Source organism: Chenopodium quinoa, unplaced genomic scaffold (assembly GCF_001683475.1).
Source record: "Chenopodium quinoa cultivar QQ74 unplaced genomic scaffold, ASM168347v1, whole genome shotgun sequence".
NCBI lineage: Eukaryota > Viridiplantae > Streptophyta > Magnoliopsida > Caryophyllales > Amaranthaceae > Chenopodium > Chenopodium quinoa.
The window spans coordinates 1,285,247-1,302,890 of NW_018745540.1; the positions used below are offsets into that span (position 1 = coordinate 1,285,247).

At 34.7% G+C, this 17,644-nt stretch overlaps 1 protein-coding gene across 2 annotated transcripts; it reads right to left on the reverse strand.

The window, feature by feature from the left end:
* Nucleotides 1-2,792: 2,792 nt before the first annotated feature.
* LOC110716051 lies at nt 2,793-17,071 on the reverse strand. Of its 2 annotated transcripts, XR_002510370.1 has the most exons (9): nt 16,078-17,071; nt 14,246-14,386; nt 13,973-14,068; nt 13,741-13,867; nt 12,842-12,951; nt 10,884-10,964; nt 7,843-7,925; nt 7,404-7,680; nt 2,793-3,432 (listed from the first exon to the last, which is right to left on the reverse strand). XR_002510370.1 is itself a non-coding variant. In XM_021894686.1 (8 exons), exons 1-8 carry the CDS (start codon nt 16,450-16,452, stop codon nt 7,464-7,466), a joined length of 1,230 nt encoding a protein of 409 aa, XP_021750378.1. In that variant the 5' UTR covers nt 16,453-17,071; the 3' UTR covers nt 7,065-7,463. The 2 variants fall into 2 exon arrangements, 1 of the variants encoding a protein (XP_021750378.1); XM_021894686.1 differs by lacking the exon at nt 2,793-3,432 and having other exon boundaries at nt 7,065-7,680.
* Between the last annotated feature and the right edge of the window lie 573 nt (nt 17,072-17,644).

Here is a 17,644-nt window from a genome sequence, read left to right on the forward strand (position 1 = left end):
AGTAAGCATCTTGTTCTTCTTTACTCTGAAGCAGGAATGGTCTAAATTCAAGGTTTTGATTTGCCAAGTTTGCTGCTTAACAAGTTTTGATGCAAACACCTTGAACTGACACTTTACCCCCCCCACACATGTACAAGCAGGCATTCTACAAGTGTAGCTATTGAACTCACAGCCACATCTATATCTACACTGAACTGTAATCCTTTTACTGTCATTATGCAAGTAGTAGAACTCATACCTGTTTTGAATGGCATGAAGTCTTAAGGCCCTCCTCAAGACTGAAGCATTACTGAATTTCTGATTTAACTTCAACTTGATTGGGTTGTCAAAGTCCACATCAGCATTAAACCAAGGAGCATAGTCCTGTTCCTCATCAGATCCACACAAACTCCTTGAATCATCTGAATCAGCATCACTTTCTGGATTCACCTTCGGTTTTCCAACATCCAAATCATTTCTCAACTCTACTCTCTTATCTTTGCCAACCCTGTCATCTACTGCACTCTCCAAACCTTTCCTAAGGCTCTTGTTCACTTTGGCCAAGATCTCCTTTGACCCTTCAATATACCATTCCTCATCCCCTTCATCAAATTCTTCTTCACCAGGTTCCCAATCTTGTCCCTCATCACTCAAATCTGAACTTGAATAACCAGATCCTTCACATCCATCATCCTTTTCTTCATCAAACCTCAACACTTTAGCATTAGCTGAGGCTTTCCTAGGTGGACTCTCCTCCCTTTGTTCAGTTTCTGTCTTCTTAAACCTAGGGCTCCTCCTAATAGTCGATGTATTTGAACTTTCTACCTTCTTATCCTTTTTTTTTGTCTTTGCAGGATTGGGTTGGGCCTCTTGTATGGGCTGACTAGGAGCTTCTGTTGTTACAAAAACCTCAACATACCCCTCTTCATTTACTGTCTCCAAAAGGCCCTTAACCTCTTCACTGTTAACTAGTTCCCTTTTCCCAGTGTTAAAGGTTTTCCCCTTCTGCCTATACCAACAGCTGTAATGCATAGGCACATCCATATCACCATTAACAAAACCATGAATTGCAGCTGTTCTAATCAAATGCACATCCAACTTAGATACTTGAACCTTCCTCTTCCAGTAACACCAACCACCACACCAACACAGCAGCTGCCTGTTTTTGGTTACTCTTTTAGGGACAAAAGCACCTCCCACTCTAAGGCAGATGTCAACCAAACTATCCTTGTCACCCATTATCTACCCACCAGTGAAAAACATATAAAACATATTAAAAGCCATGTAACTATACATGCACAATACGAATAAACAAATCCATCACAGCCACACAAACAAACACATAAAAAAATTGAAAATAAACATATACAAGCCAATGTAGGTGCTCAGTAACATAAATTAATCAACAAACCACACTTGCTAGTTTAATTAACAATAAACCACCTTAATTAATCTCTACTTTCAATTACGAAATCCAATTAACCTAAGTCGCATAGTCAGTTACAGAAATTGATTTATCAAGGCTTTCCTACTGTGGTCCCAAAATTTACCCTAATTACCCAATTATTGCAAGGTTTACAGCAATGAAGCACCAGTAATTGACGAAATTGCTATCAAAGGAGAGCAATTTTACCTTATTTTCTGTGAATTTCAAGCGGCTTTCGCACTTTTGTAGTTGAAGAAGATGATGAAGAAACCCTCCTGAGCTTATCTTCTCCAACGTTGACACCACCCTACACTCCACTTCTCAGCCAAGATCTCCTTTGGTTCAAAAGCGAAATCAATGAAGGTTCAGAAAGAATTCAATGCAGAAGGTTGCTGCGAATTCAATGAAGAAAGAAGTTTCGTGTTTTGCTGGGTGAAAATTGAAGTTCAAGCCAATTTGTGGGACCCACGTTAAATTTCCGTGACGGAAATCGTTAACTGGTGTTAACTTCCAACTTTTATATTTTTGGGAGGTGTTAAAATAAAAGTTTTTTTTTCGGGGGTGTTAAAAAACATTTTCAGCCTTTTGTAAGGTGTTAAAATCCAAAATATCCTTTATATAATTTTACCAGCCACAGAACACAAATTTTTAGATTTCACCAACTAGTAATTATTAGTTCCATTTTTTTTAAATATCAATTTTACGCCAAACTTGCTATATTATGGTTTTGGAGTGATTTTGGTCTTTTGGAATTGATTTGAGGTTAGAATTTAAATAATTTATATGAAAATGTCTCGTTTTATGTGCTGAGAATTACCAAGATTTGCGAGACATACATAAAATGAGACATTTTCGATACTTAGCTGTTTTGACCTCAAGTCGGATCCAAAGGGTCAAAATGATCCCCCCAAATCCCTATTAGAGTAAATTAGGCACCAAAATCGATGATTTTTGGTTAAGAGGTGGCGAAATCTAACTTCACTAGTAGAAAAGCACATTCGTAATGGCAAAAAGGGGATATCCGTAACGAGAATTGGTCGTTACGTACGCGGCGGTTTTGAATAACCTCTGTACGTAACGATTACGTATAAGGGGTTATTAGGAACACTATTTGTAACGGACAGATATCCTGACAATTACTCCCTTCATGTTTTAATAAGTGTTACACTTACCAAATGTGGTCGTGTTTTAATAAGTATTACATTTGTTTTTTTTGGCAAAAAGCTACATTTTATTGTTACATCTCTCTCCTCTCTCCTCTCATGATCCTTACCCAAACCTACTACTACTTTTTTTTATTATTTATTTCCTCTCACATTCATTACTTATCAATAAACTATTAATCTCACTATCTTTCTTTTACAATTTTTTAATACTCTAACTACTCCACTTATCTCTTATTTTATTTTAGTCAATTAAATTACCTAAAACTATGTGTCAGTCGAAGTGTAACACTTACTCCGTATTAAAACACAGAGCGAGTACAAATAACGAGGTTATTCGAACAGACAAAACATGTGCCTGTTACAATTAACCCCGTTATTTGTAATCGTTAGGATATTTACCCGTTACAAATAGTGTTTGCCCCAATTTTCTTAAAAAAAATTCCAGCATATGCTGGACAGCTAGTTAGCACAATCATTTTATCAATTAATGATAGAAAATTATATTTTATACAAGTACAATATACACTTAACTCCACTTCATATACAAGCAGCAAAAGCTTGCATTCATAAATTCAATTACCTAATAACTAAAAAACTACAAAAAAAAAAAAAAAAAAAAAAAAAAAAAAAAGGAAATCTCAATTATTATAATAATAAAAGTTGACTAAGACTACGATTAAGATTAGTTTTAAATGATTTTCCGCAAAATCATATTGAATAATTTATATCTTCCACCATTTTTCTGAGTTGTTGCAATTTTGATCTCAATTCCGAGGATGCCTTAGGAACATGCAACACCCACTACACACCTTAGCACATAGGAACACTCAATTTAAATTTTGTGTTAATGGCTTTCTAAACCTGCAAAGTGCAAACAAACAGGGCTTAACACCATCTTTCAATTTCGAATAGATTGCTAAGGAACATTTAACTTAGAATTAGTCAATATACCTAAACAAAATAGCCCAAACAATTTCATATCCAATTATTACATGCCTATCCAATGATAGGCTGCCAACTTTACAAAAATTGAATTAGTAATTCTTAAGAAATTGACATAGGTTCGGATAGTATTCGGTCCATAGTAGAAAAGCCCAACCTCATCATTTGTAAAACCAAAAATCCAACCATAATGAATGCCTACCAAGAGCTTAAGAGAGAACTATGTATGCCTGGTACTTCAAGCATAATCATCACTCTGATTTTAACATCATTGGCAACCCATGCATTACCATGTCAAGGTCTACATCTAGGGCAAATCAGCCACACATCACCAATTCATCCATGCCACCAAAGTAACAATTCCAAATTCCCCGCGAAAATTTTTAACTATATCAAAAATAATGGTCACGATATAGTGCCTAACCATATTGTTCAGGCTTCAGAACATGAACTAATCAAGAAGAGGAAATATCCAATAGCATGTATCAACAAACTAATTCATCCAAGATATGATGTGCAGACTGCTTTAAGAAAACGAAAAAAAAAAAAGAAAGAGAGAAGACAGTGCATTGACAACAGCCACTATATTGTTGAACAGTTATCAAGAATTAACTAGAGGAACAAAGACAACAGCCCCAGCACATCCATTGATACATACTCAGCTTCAAAAGACATAATCATCAAGAGAGAGAAAAGAGGGGTTCTCATGGAGGTGTAGCACAAAGGTCAATGACCAAAAACTCTATCCGAGGCACTAAATACATCCCTGGATCAGTGGATCAGGAAGTGATATTGTCAAACAGCTAATATATCATGCAAGAAAATTACCAAAATACAACAATGAACACCAAGCAAGCTATAGTGTGTAAGCAGACTCAAAACTAATAACAAGATACAGAGTTTAAGAGTTAAGACACTAATTTGGTTATGATAATAGGCAGACTCAGAAACAGGCAAAGCAATAGTGTTGACTGTTGAGCCTTTTTTGGACGGCACAGATTACTCTGCGATTTACAATGGGTGTTTTACACTTAATTACACAATGCCCACAAAGTGTTCGTATAAAACCTCAATGAGAAAAGGAAACAATTATAGAGCCAGACATTGATTAACCCTAGGAGAGACGAAAAAAAAAAAAGAAGAATAATAAGAGCATGTCACATAAAAAGATAAGGCTGTCCAACTCCAGACTAAACTTATTGGACTGCTGCAAGACTTGTTTCAAATTTATTTGACTTATTATTCTCCCTAATCTATCCACATTAGTTAACAATAGTGCATCTGTTGGCTCCATGAACTGCTTACTGATATATTAATAAGATATTTAATTTATCATGTTAATTAATTATTGTAAACTATGGATAACAAATGATCAAAGTCATATCACCTATGCAGCTCCTCTAAAGCACAGGAAATTTGCTGAATCCTAATTGTACATTTTGTTAATTGCTATGTTACTCGGACATTGATTAAGTGTCTACTTGGATACGAGTGTCCAAGTATCGGACTCGGCCATTTTGTAGAAAAAAATCTAGTTTTTAGTTAAAAATGAAGTATCCAAGTAGAGTGTCGTGTCAGATACGACACGATACGACACTCGATTTTTGAGATAAATGAGGGTGTCGAAGTAACAGTGGTTAATTGTATACATGGATTAAATAACACTGAATAATTTATTATTCTGCAAATAGAAGGCTTTTTCACATGATCAAAAACATGATATGCATATCTAGATAAGACATTACACTCGATCTTCTATCAAAGATACTTGTATTTGAAAGGCGCTTTAATCTTTATTCTTTTATTAAACTGCTTCTGTAATTTTACGTTAGATAGGACTTGTGAAAAGAGTTACTAAATGAAACTAATTTAATACATAAGTGATTTTTTTATGAATGACGGGGAAGTGTTTAAACTGCAAGTCTTTTCTTTTACATTCACTTATTCTTTCTTGTTAACCCACCTTCTGAAAATATGTCCCTTCTATAAAAATAAATCTCACGTCTTACTGTGCCATTACCCTATTGGAAAGTAAATTGATAATACTAACATTCTATACTCCGTAGTAATAAAATTCTCACATCACAAATTTTTTTATAGAAATCGGCACAATTGGGTGAATGTTCTTTTGATTTTGAGACTTAAATCTGAGCCTATAGATCTTAAACATGCTAGCATATCATGTTTTTTTACAATCAAATCATTTAAAATTCAACGAAATCAGGTTTAATCAATCCATCGTAACAAAATCATGCTACAACTTTATTTCAATCAAAGAAATGAGACGACATGATTGAACATCACATTAATCAACATCTTAGTGCATCTTCAATAGTATACAAATAGGGATTTGCTTGCAAATTAATTAAAATTGCAAGCATGTAGCTTATCATTGGAGTGAAAAATTAATGTAGCTAGATCTAGCAACCCTGCTCAAACAAGCTACGTTGCTTGATTTTTCAAATATAACATCACCCACTTAAAATATGACATGTGTATAATAAAAACTATTTTATTTATTTATTTGTCTTCCAAGCTACAATATGCTGCAATTAATCATTGGAGCACTTTGTAGCTACAAAATATACTAGCTTGAATGTTTGATGTAGCAAGGTAAGCTACAAGGTATTGTAGCTTACCATTGGAGATGCTCTAAGAGTTTGAAAGCTCAAATATACGAATATATAAATTTAACAGCTTTGATCTGAAAGCTCACACTCCGATGAATTACATACGATCTTGAGTATTTCACCTCCACAGATTAAAGAGCACACCAAATCTAGATGCAGCGTGGTGCGGCGCGCATTTAATAGTCCAGAATTTTGTTTTCTAATTATTTTCACGATCTTTTGCCAATTTTAAGGTGGTTTTTTTTTTAATGCTAAAATCTATGTGGATAAATTCCTCGTTGATAAAAGTCATAAAACGAAATAAATATATACCATAATTATGAAAATCAAAACAAGATCATGGGTTAGGAAAAAGAAAAGCACATCAATCATGCACATGTAATCAAGTAATCACAAATGAGGCAAGGAAGTTCGCAACCTATATTTTTGGTTCTAAGTTCATACTAATGGTCGGTTTGATAGTGTGTCAAAAGGGTCCATGGTTTAGAGTTTAGGTGCACAACAAGGTGGCCTCCCATGAGGGCGTATGCATACGGACTAGAGGTGATCATTGGGCGGGCCGTGTCGGGTTCGGGCCGGGCCAAAGCTAAAAAATTATGCCTATTTCTTGGGGCGGGCCGGGACAAGTTTCGGGCCGGAAATTTTGTGCCCAAACCCGCCCAAAATGGTCGGGCCGGGCCTAAAAAAATCAACTAAATATGCATTAAAACGCATTCCCAAACCCGCCCAAAAAAAAAAATTTCAGGCCGGGTCCAACCCGATTTCAGGCCAAAAATTCTACCCAAAATCGGGCCGGGCTAACTTTGATCACCTCTAATACGGACGGCTCCGCGAGTTCATGATGAATCGAACACGACTCCATGGTTTGGTGAACTTAAAATCTTAGACGTACCCGTATTCTATAGGCGGATCTAGATTACTAAGTTTGGAGGGGCATTTAGTAAATAATAATTATGCAAACATAGCCTTTTATATCATCAATATAACTTAATTTTAAACCAAAAAAAAGAAACTAAAATATTTTTGGTGGGCCTCGTGCCACCAAGGCACGCATCTAGGTCCGCCATTGCCCGTATTACCACAAGCTTTTGGGTAGGTAAAGCATAAATCCCCATACAAAACACTATGAGACTGTTATTCAGAAAAATTAGTAATTGAACTGTCTAGATCTGAATTATTGACCTTCAATAATAAAGTATGTAGTCGCAATATATTCAAGCAAGTTACAACTATACAAGTATACAACAAGTTTGAGAATACCTTGACTAATGATGATTCCTGCAACATTCTGGGAAACAACTGTCAATAGCATAGTCAATTTTAACAGACATAGCCACTCCTCATTTTGCGCGTAATGGACCTGCCCATTCGAAGGCGCCGAGTAGTAAGAGCCTCTAGCAAAACATCCAAAGTATCTTCTATAGCTTCACCCTGTTTATCGAGACAATATGAACTGAATTGAGGAATAAGCTGTAATTCAGATAGAAGGCCAGCAGCTGCTGCTGCTGTGCAAGTGCGATCCCATGATGGTTGGGGCCTGCACTCAAGACAAAAGGACCAGTCAGAAAAAGAAACAAGATACCCTATGAGGTAGTTAGTTACAAGTACATACAAAAAATTTTCTTAGAGAAATTAAGGAAAGAATCAGAAGGCAATAATGTGGTGGGGTAAAAGCATAAATCAAGAGTTTACAACTCACCTAAGTCTGTGCATTGCTGAAGCACCTGTTGCAACCGATATGCAAGTTATGCCATCCTCTCCCCACTCAAGTTTTGCTCGCTCCTGGATGATTACATAGTTATTACTTATTGCATATACTTTTAAAATTAATGAAAAGATTCATAAATCATAAACATACAGGAAGCTCAAGGATCTGTACAATGAAAGAAAAAACAGATTCATCAAAATTCAAGTGTAATTAGAATATGAACTGTTTACAACTTTACATTATGAAAATTTAAGCTAAATCAGAAATACATATATTAATGCTCAAGGGCTTGGAGTTTTGACAGTGTAGCCACTTAATAAAATTGCATTCATGGTGTTAATAACAGTTGCTGATCATTAAAGTTGTATTCCCAAGTGATTACAACCATTGCAACAGAGGATATAAGATTTTGATTAATCCGGGTGATCCAAATCTAAATTTATTTTCAAAAGCTGCACTTTATATGGACCTCTGAAACTTCCCTAATTAGGTGACAACATAGGGTCTATATATAATGAAGCTGATAGAATCACAATTATATAGCTTTGAATTATGATAAACTGCCTTTATTATGAATCATACTCACTCTGTTTTATAAAGATGTTATACTCTGCATTTTACACGGTCTCAAATGCATACCTTTCACCTTCAATATCTATCTTTTAATATTATTAGTTAAAATCATGAAAAATGTACATTACAAAAGTACACATTGCAACAAATCTATCAAGATCTCCCATAATAATATTTAAATTGGTGAATTATAAACTCCGGACAAAGTTTTATAAGCTTGACCACATGAATAATGTTGTAGCTTCTTTATGCAACAAAGGTATATAAAATTCAGAAACACATAAAATGATTAGGATCTTGGAGTATAGTCTTCTTTCCTACAATTATAGAGCTGGGGTGTCAAATGTCTAATGAAAACAACTTCTTTCAAATTTGCAATTGTAAAGCTGTTTAGGTGGTCAGGTGTCTACTTGTTATCGCTAGATCAAGGATAAAAATATTCTTTTAATGAATCTGAAGCCAAGCAAAGATGCATACAGGAGACCTTTCAAGACCCTTAAAGCCAAGTAAAGCTGCATATAAGAAACCTTTCAAGACCCTGCTAGGACCCTTGTATACTAGGTGCTTGTTTGTTTGATATGGAAATTTACTTCCCATAGGAATTTGTATTTCATAGGAATTAAATACTTACATCAAATTCCTAAGAATTGCCTAAAGTTGTTTGGTTGGTATGAAGGAAGTTGCAAATCATGTGAATTTTGACTTACCAAGGGGGGATTGGGTAATTAACTTCCCATTTTTGTTGGGAAGTCACAATTCCCATGAATTTGCAATTCCTACATTTACACTTCTTATTGTCAACCAAACTACTCATCCATTTTCAAATTCCCAAGATTTTCCACTTTCCTCATTTTCTTTGTGCAACAAAACAAGCCCTAGGAACAAACTTTATTTCCATGTTCTTTTATTTAAGGTTGTGTATGTCCAACAGGCAACAACACCCTTAGGTATTGAAGTCTCATCAAAGGCATCCTGGTGATAATTTTAATGTTGATAAATTAGGTATTTAGGCTACAATTTAGTGTTGGAATAATTGACAATAACAATCCCACGTTTCCTCTATCTTCTCTAAACATTCCCATCTTTTGATTAATTAAAAATAATCCAATATAGAGTTTGGTGCACATACAAAGCCCAAGATGGTTCCTTACCAAAACGATGGGTATGGAAAGAGTAACTCCTATGCTTATAAAGTGGTTCATCATCTCCTCTTTCTCCAATGTGGGACAACTTAGAAGTGCATACATATGGGTTCCACCCTCATCTCACTTGTGAGTGTCCTTTAAATCCAGAGCTAAGTGGAAAGGTAATCACAAACATTTCTCTTAGAAGCTAGACATCCCGTTGAAGTATATCCTTATCTAGTTGCACCAAAGACCCAGTTTAGAAGAGACCCACAACTTGGGCTCTAATACCATGATAACGAAGGGTTCAACATCTTCTCATATGGTAAGTTTTGACTAGCAACCTCCGTGATTTTGATCCATCTCTGTGTTCTCACTCTATTTCTAGATTGTTACCCATATATGTCAGCCATTACTACCACGACATGTATGTCATCATATCATAACACCGCCATGGCCCATTGCTATTTCAATCCTAATCAATTTATATTTTACAACACTGTTTTCTAGCTTCTGCTTTTGCCTAGTTTTATCTACCACTTCCCCTTTTAATACTAGGGGCATGAGCTCCAATCGTCTAATTGAGCTTAAAGATGAAGAAATTAGAAATATTTTTTGTATAATAACTCCATGATTGTTGGCGGCTAAAATCAATAAAACCCTCAGTCTTCTCATCAAAATGGAATAATATTATCTGGGTTGCAATGGCCATGTATATTAGGTGGCTACTGCTTTCAGAGTTCTTATTATCTCTTTTTTTATTATTCACATCCATTTCAAACTTAGACCATCTTTTATGACTTGCACGTAAGAAAAAATGTATTGATGAGGATTCACTCATCACACTTAGACCATCCTTTATGACTTGCACGTAAGAAAAAATGTAGTCATGCGAGATCTTATTTGATTTGTTTCAATATATAGACTATAGATCATAAATACCTGATTCTTATGATTTATACAAATGCATTACTAAGTTATAAATGGTTAAAAATGTGTCTCAGCAAATGTGAAAAGTAAAATATTGCAACTAAAATAATGGAGGAAATACATTAAATTTGGTCTTGGAAACCAACAGCAATACACCCAACATTCATCCAATCACAAAACTTTCAGCACATTTAGAGACAAGATAGACCATTTTAAACATAACAATATGTTTTACTTAATTTAAAGGGGAAAGATGAAGCTCATAGGTAAGAGAGAAACTTCCTCATAAAAAAAATAAAACAACCTCACAATAGTTGGTTCGTCTTCTCGAATTAAAGGACATTCAACAATGAATAATTTATTCTCTTAATGAATGATAATGATGAGTAACGAAGACGGTGCTACCTTTAACCGCTTGAACATTGCCGTAGAATTGCTCCATGTTCCATCTATAAGAATGAAATTCAAGATATTATCTCCACTTGTCTGTGGAGCAGCAAAAACATGGACAAATAAATTAGCGTGGTGGATTCAAACGAATAAGTGATATCCACAATATAGGGGAAGGCTCGTGAGAATTTCTCCTTTATGTGAGAACCCTTTCTTATATGAGAACACTCTTTATGTTTTAAATTTTTACTCAGGTGCTCTAAATTAGTACTCATATGTTCTAAACCATAAATTAGTTAAGTTAGATGTTATAAATTTTAAATAACTTGTTCCAGAATTTTAACTTACATGTTCTAAATTTTAAAACGTGTGCTCTAAGATTTTTAATCATATGTTCTAGATTTTAAGGCATATGTTCTAATTTTTATTTCTATGTTCTAAATTTTTACTTACATTTTCTATATTTTATATCAGGTGTTCTAAATTTTTATTCACATGTTTTAAATCTTAAATCAAATGTTCTGATTTTTACTCATATATTCTAATATTTTATAAAGCAGATTTTCTAAATATTTACTCACATGTTCAATTCTTAAATCAGATGTTCTAAATTATTACTCACACAGATGTTCTAAATTATTACTCATATGTTCTAAATTTAAATTTGAGTCACGTGTTCTAAATTTTTATTCTACTCGTATGTTCTAAACTTTTACTCACATGTTCTGAATTTTAGATCAGTTTGTCATATAAGTATGGGTTCTCACATATGAACCTATTCTCACCGGATCCCTCCCCTATATATAAATACTAAATAAAAAAATTTAAAATAAAATAAAACAAAAATTACTAAGATTGAGCATTTTGTTTTGATTTAGGAACCGTACACGGAAGAATATAATGTTAACATTTAGGAACATGTGCCCCTAAACGGTAACTATCTAATGTTCCCACTTTTTTCAACTTACCACCTTATGAAAATTATTATTTATTTTACCGCCTTATATCTGCATACACCCTATAAATTACCACCTTGTAATGAAAACTGTTAAAAAATTTCCGTTTGTAGGACCCAGTTATGGTCCTATAACTTCTGTATTCCCTCTTCCACAATAAAATTCAGCTTTAAAAAAAAACACAAAATAAACATAAACACAAATGATATTTTCTTATTTGGCTTGGATGGATAGAAGGTTGGGATAACAAGGATCTGCGGAGAGGTAGGGGGAGACCAAAGATTACTTGGATGGAAAGAGTTCAAAAGGACATGGTGAGGATGGGTATACAATCTTATTTGGCAGAAGAAGGAATACTATGGAAGACTATATGAGATGAGTACTGGTTCATACAGCGGACCCCATATTTTTGTGATTAAGGCTTTGATTATGATGATGATGATGATGACAAATGATAATTTCATAACGAAGTCGATTACAAGGTGGTGATTTGTTAGGTTTATACAAAAATAAGGTGGTAAAATAATTACATGTTTTCATAAGGTGGTAAGTTGAAAAGGTGGAAACATTAGGTGGTTAAGCCGTTAAGGACAAACTTTCCTAAAAAAATACTCCTTTTGTTCTTTGCACACTATTTACAGCAAATGGAGAAACCATTGACAATATATTCTCATAGATATATAAGAAATAACAAAGAGGTTTAAAAACAATATTTTAGGGGTAAAAAAAAACTATTATTGAGTGGATGGCAAGTTAGCAACGGGTCAGATTGGAATGGATTATGCACCATAATCCGACACCGACTTTGACTTGTAGTTGATGTCCAATTTCGTATGAATCCAACATTAGACTCCCCTCACCAATGTATGATTCTACCCTCTTAATTCAAACATCACTCCTCCCTTCCCTCCCTATAAGAATCTATAACGTGTACCAAGAAACAATCCATCATTCGCCACCATATACAATAGATTTTATAAAACATGAAGATATTAAAGCATAAGTATGCATAAGTACCTTGTCCAAATTGCTATCTTCAATACTTGGCGTATCACATAAGAAGTAATCCTTTACGGACTTGGGAATTCCAGGCTTACTAGGATACATGCACCACACCATGTTTTTTCCTGAATGTGTTTTATCAGCTCAACTGCTCAATAACCTGACTAAAACAAAAACTAATAGACTAGAACAATTTCCACACACCAAACTTTAACAAGACAGGCAACAGTCAAGTTTCCTTTTCGTATATTACAATTTATTTAGATTACTAATAGCTAGTCATTTTGCATCATCAACAAAAGATTGCAAAGCAGTTCCAACATCAATATAACAATTAACTAAGCTATTGCATAACCGTAACAGCACATTATAAATAAACAAAGGAAGTAGGTCAAAAGTCATTATAGTACAGCAAGCCTAATCAAAATCATAATGAATGGAGACTATGGAAGCCATTTGCTACTAGTTGAGTTCCTAGCTACCACTTGGAGGTTGGAGCTAAACTGCGGGATGGAGAGAACGGAAAATATTACTTCTTAATTCAGTCCCATTACCCATGATAAGGATCAGCTGGAAGATATGTGAAAATTTAAGCAACAAAAAAGCAAAACATACAAGTAGAATAAAAGATATGGAAATGGCTGTTCTAAACATGGCATGTTGGCAATGAACAAGCTATATGAGAAGCAAGATGTTGGTTCCACGTAATTTATGAATTTGTTTGCAGCAAGAGCAATTGGAAACACAGGAGGCATGGCAACATAGAAAACAATTTTACAGAGTTGCACACACAATTAATATGAGACAAATATCTGGGTTGGGCACCAAACTAACACAACTCTATAAAGTCAAAAACCAATCATTAAGTTACAAAAGATGAACAATTACCCTAGAAGATGCCATTAAAAATAAACCTGCTTTCTTAAATTCATTCCACATTATGTCTTCATGTTCAGCAATACCATAGAGGCACAATGTTGCTGCCTGCACACCAAACACTTGCCATAACACCTTTCCTGTGTTGTTTTGCCGCAAAAAATCCTAGGAAAATAAGGTAAAAGACAATTAATCATAGATATATTCCATCTGCTATTGCACAGTTACTGAGGCATGTTCATATAATGAAACAGAAAAAGAAACACAAACCTTAGGATGCATGTACAACCAAAATCGTATCCCATGCCAAAGTGGGCTAGGTTTGACTTTCAAGCACATGCAATCTTCTTCATATGGAAGCCAGCACTGGAAGCAGGGTAGACGTCAATAACTAGGTAAAATGATTTGATAATGCCAAAAAGGATTACCTAACATTACTTATACGGAAAAATAAAGAGGTAGACCCAAAAGAAAGTATCTAATAAGTACAAACTAGCATTCAAAAATTACAATAAATGCTAATAAGTTACAGAAATCAAGTACCTTCTGACAAAGGTATCCACGACTGCCAAGTAAACGACAAGCTATCTGTCGTGCTGAGAAAAACTGAAGCTTCATTTCTGAGTCACTCAATGCCTTATAGGCTGCTCTATGCTTCTTATCCTCTTTAATTTTGAATTCACCCTGAAACATACATGAATGAACAACTCAATAAACCCAAAAATCAAACATAAAACAACCCTCCTTTTTGTCTCTGTCATGATTAGTGCAAAAAAGATAGGAAAGGTCAATTCTCAATAATCTATTTTTCACACCAATGATTTATGTAACAACTACTTTATTGACATACTTGCAATGTATTCAATGTGTTGCCTTTTTGAGGTCAATCCAGAACATTTATTATTTGTAATTTTCTTTTACAATGCAGAAGCAAATTTTGAGAGCAATAAACAGATGGCGGGAAAAGTAGTGTTGTAAAAAAAAATGTGTGAATACCAAAGTAATTAAGCTCTAAATAGAAAGGGAAGATAATAGTCAAGAATGTTTCCATTATTAAGAAAGGGCAAAGGCGTACTTGTGACATAATGACATTGGTATAGCAATGCTCTTTTTGATGTAGTTTCCCTAAAATCTATCTTAATGATGTAGCTCAAAAACAAAGCTAAGACCTCCAATTTGGATTAGAATCAAATTTATTTACTGAAATGCCATACACGGATCAGAAGCACCTTATTAGAAATCACTACTTAAAGGAAGAAATCACACCCACGATTTATGATGTACTTTGCAATTAAGGATTGAATCACTATAAGAGCAATTGAAGTCTTCGGACTTTCTACCTTTTTCAATAAGATAAATTCTAAACAAGAAACAAATTAAGACAGCCACATGAAGTAGCTATTCTGGTCTGACTAGTTGATGAATTGACTTTGTGATAAACCAAATTATCAATTCTAAAAAATCCACTAGCCACTTTGGGCTAGCATGAACCATATATCTAGCAATGGCAATTAGTTGGACTTGGGTTAGATTCAACAAATTACATATCATATTCGGAATCCACTTCACATATCAGGATCAGGCTCTAGTTAGATGTGCCAAATAAAGTTTTATAGGGCAAACAAAAGCATCATATTGTTTGTTATTTAATTCAATTTGTTGATGACTTAATAGTAGTAATTGGATTCAAATAGGGTCATTCATAGGATTCAATTCAGACTTCACATTTTCAGCTTCTAGGAAATATCATTCAACATAACCTAAAAAATATTTTAGAATGAACCATACAATCGCCAAGAATAAACCTAGTTAAATTACACAAAGCGCCCTAGAAGATGAAACAAATACTCCCTAGTAGAAAATACTACAACAGTACAACACCTCAAGTTCACCAAAAGTATGTCACAATCTCAATTTCTATATTTGATTGACGTCACAATCGTAACTCGACTCTTATCAAGTTATCATACACAAGGACGATTTACCATTTAGGCTCTATCCTAGTTTCTTTCATAATCAACAAAACTGTCACTACCCCAAACTACAAATTAGTCAATCAGGCTCACCCAACACACCCCACCCTTTTCTCCCACACCCATGTTCCATAATTCCACCCCCACCAAAAAAATGAAATAGGGGTTTTATCCCCACCATTCAAATTGACAAAGCTATTACAGAACAAATTTAAAATCCAATTACAGAACAAACTGAAAACCCAACTACAGAATAAAATGAGCAAACAATTACATAAAAAGACATTAAAAATTTATATCACCCAATTCAATACATAATTACCACAACAACAAATGATAATGAAACAGAAATCTGAAAAATTCAGAAAAAACACAAGAAATGAGAAAGCAAGAATAACATACAGTGAGTCGGCCACCATTGCCACCAAAATCCATCTGAACATCAGTTTCTGTTTCCAAAGCCTTCAAGTAATGAATGGCATCAATAACAGAAGCAGGAACAGGGGAATTAGTGCCCCAATTCTGCCACTCTTGCAATGTGAGAACCCCATCAATGGGGTCTCTTGTTGAAGGTGGAAGAGAGAGTGACCTTGTTGTTGATGACCTTGAGAAGGAAGTGATAATGGAGGTTTGACTTTTGGTTCTACTAAGAGTTCTTCTAGTGATTCTGTGAGAACGGTTCATTGGAATCATAATCAGGGTTTTGAATGTGGAAAAAGCAGAGGAGAAGAAGGGAAGACTGCATTTCTGTGACAAGGGTCTGGTTTGTGACCACATTGGCTAGGCTAGGGTTTGGCTTGTGTTTTGTTTTCTCACTGTAGGGCGCACTCTCTGCTAATCCTAAAGAAAAAAATAAGGGTCATGGTGGCGTGGGTCGTATCAGTGTCATGATTGGTGGTGGTTGACTTGGTTGTTTTAAAAGTGGTGGATGGACTAAAGTTAGAGAAAGAAAATAGGGAAAAAATTTTGTAAGGGTAAGGATATCTCTTTGCTTAAAATGATGGCAATTTGATAATTTGTTATGGCAGTATTTAGCAATCTATAAAAATAAATCAAATCTCATGTGGGATGGTCTGATGTGAGCTTGGTGGCCAAACCGTTCTTGTAAAACTTTACTTGCAAGTTGCAATATAGGTTAGGAAGTAGTGTACTGAAATTCTCCTCAATGTACGTACAGTTTTATGGGGCGTTTGGTTTAGATGGGGTAAAGGGAATGAAATCAAGAAAGTGAAAGGGTGAGGAAGGAAAGTGATACCCTTTGATGTATTGTGTTGTTTGAGTGGTACGTAGTATCCTTAATGAATCGCTATATACCGTTGACATTATTTATCAAACCGCCAACATTTCATGTAAACAGAAGCTATACGCTTACTAAACCCCACTTAGCTTTCTCTCTCCTAAGTAAATCAAACCACCACCATAGCAACCATTAACCACCACAAAAGCAACAACCACCACCCATACCACAACAACGACCACCACCACCACGTTCACCACCACCGTAGCCGAATTGTCGGCAACCTACTAGAAGGAAAATGGATGGGGACGAAGCTGGTTCGAACCGCAACATAAAAAACTATATGTTGCTATTCTTTGGAAAACCCGCTGCATATACTCTTTATCAATTTTGTTTTAAAAAAACATGCACTATATGTTGTGGGTCCCAAAGGCCTGCTGAAAATATAGTGCTGCATTTGTCTAGTAAGTTTCGTTCAATTGATTTTCACTTATTTAAATTGGTAATTATTATCAAAATTTATTTTTTCCTGAATTAAACTTATTTAAACTTAACAAAATTTATTAGACATAAGATAAGTGAATATAAAGTGAACAAAAATACACTCTTACTTTCATTAATTTCCAACAACAAATTTCCGTCTATACTCTATATTCTATACCCCATCTTAATTACCAAATTTCCATTCCCACGTACCAAACACCCTGTAATATTTATTCCAAAAAAACAATC

Excerpts from the sequence above, each read along its gene's own strand:
- LOC110716051 (XM_021894686.1), bottom strand. The coding sequence starts at position 16,452 with ATGTGGTCACAAACCAGACCCTTGTCACAGAAATGCAGTCTTCCCTTC. Across the intron at positions 12,952-13,740 it reads GAATGAATTTAAGAAAGCAG|GAAAAAACATGGTGTGGTGC; the intron begins GTTTATTTTTAA and ends AAACACATTCAG. Across the intron at positions 10,965-12,841 it reads AAGATAGCAATTTGGACAAG|ACAAGTGGAGATAATATCTT; the intron begins GTACTTATGCAT and ends GCTGCTCCACAG.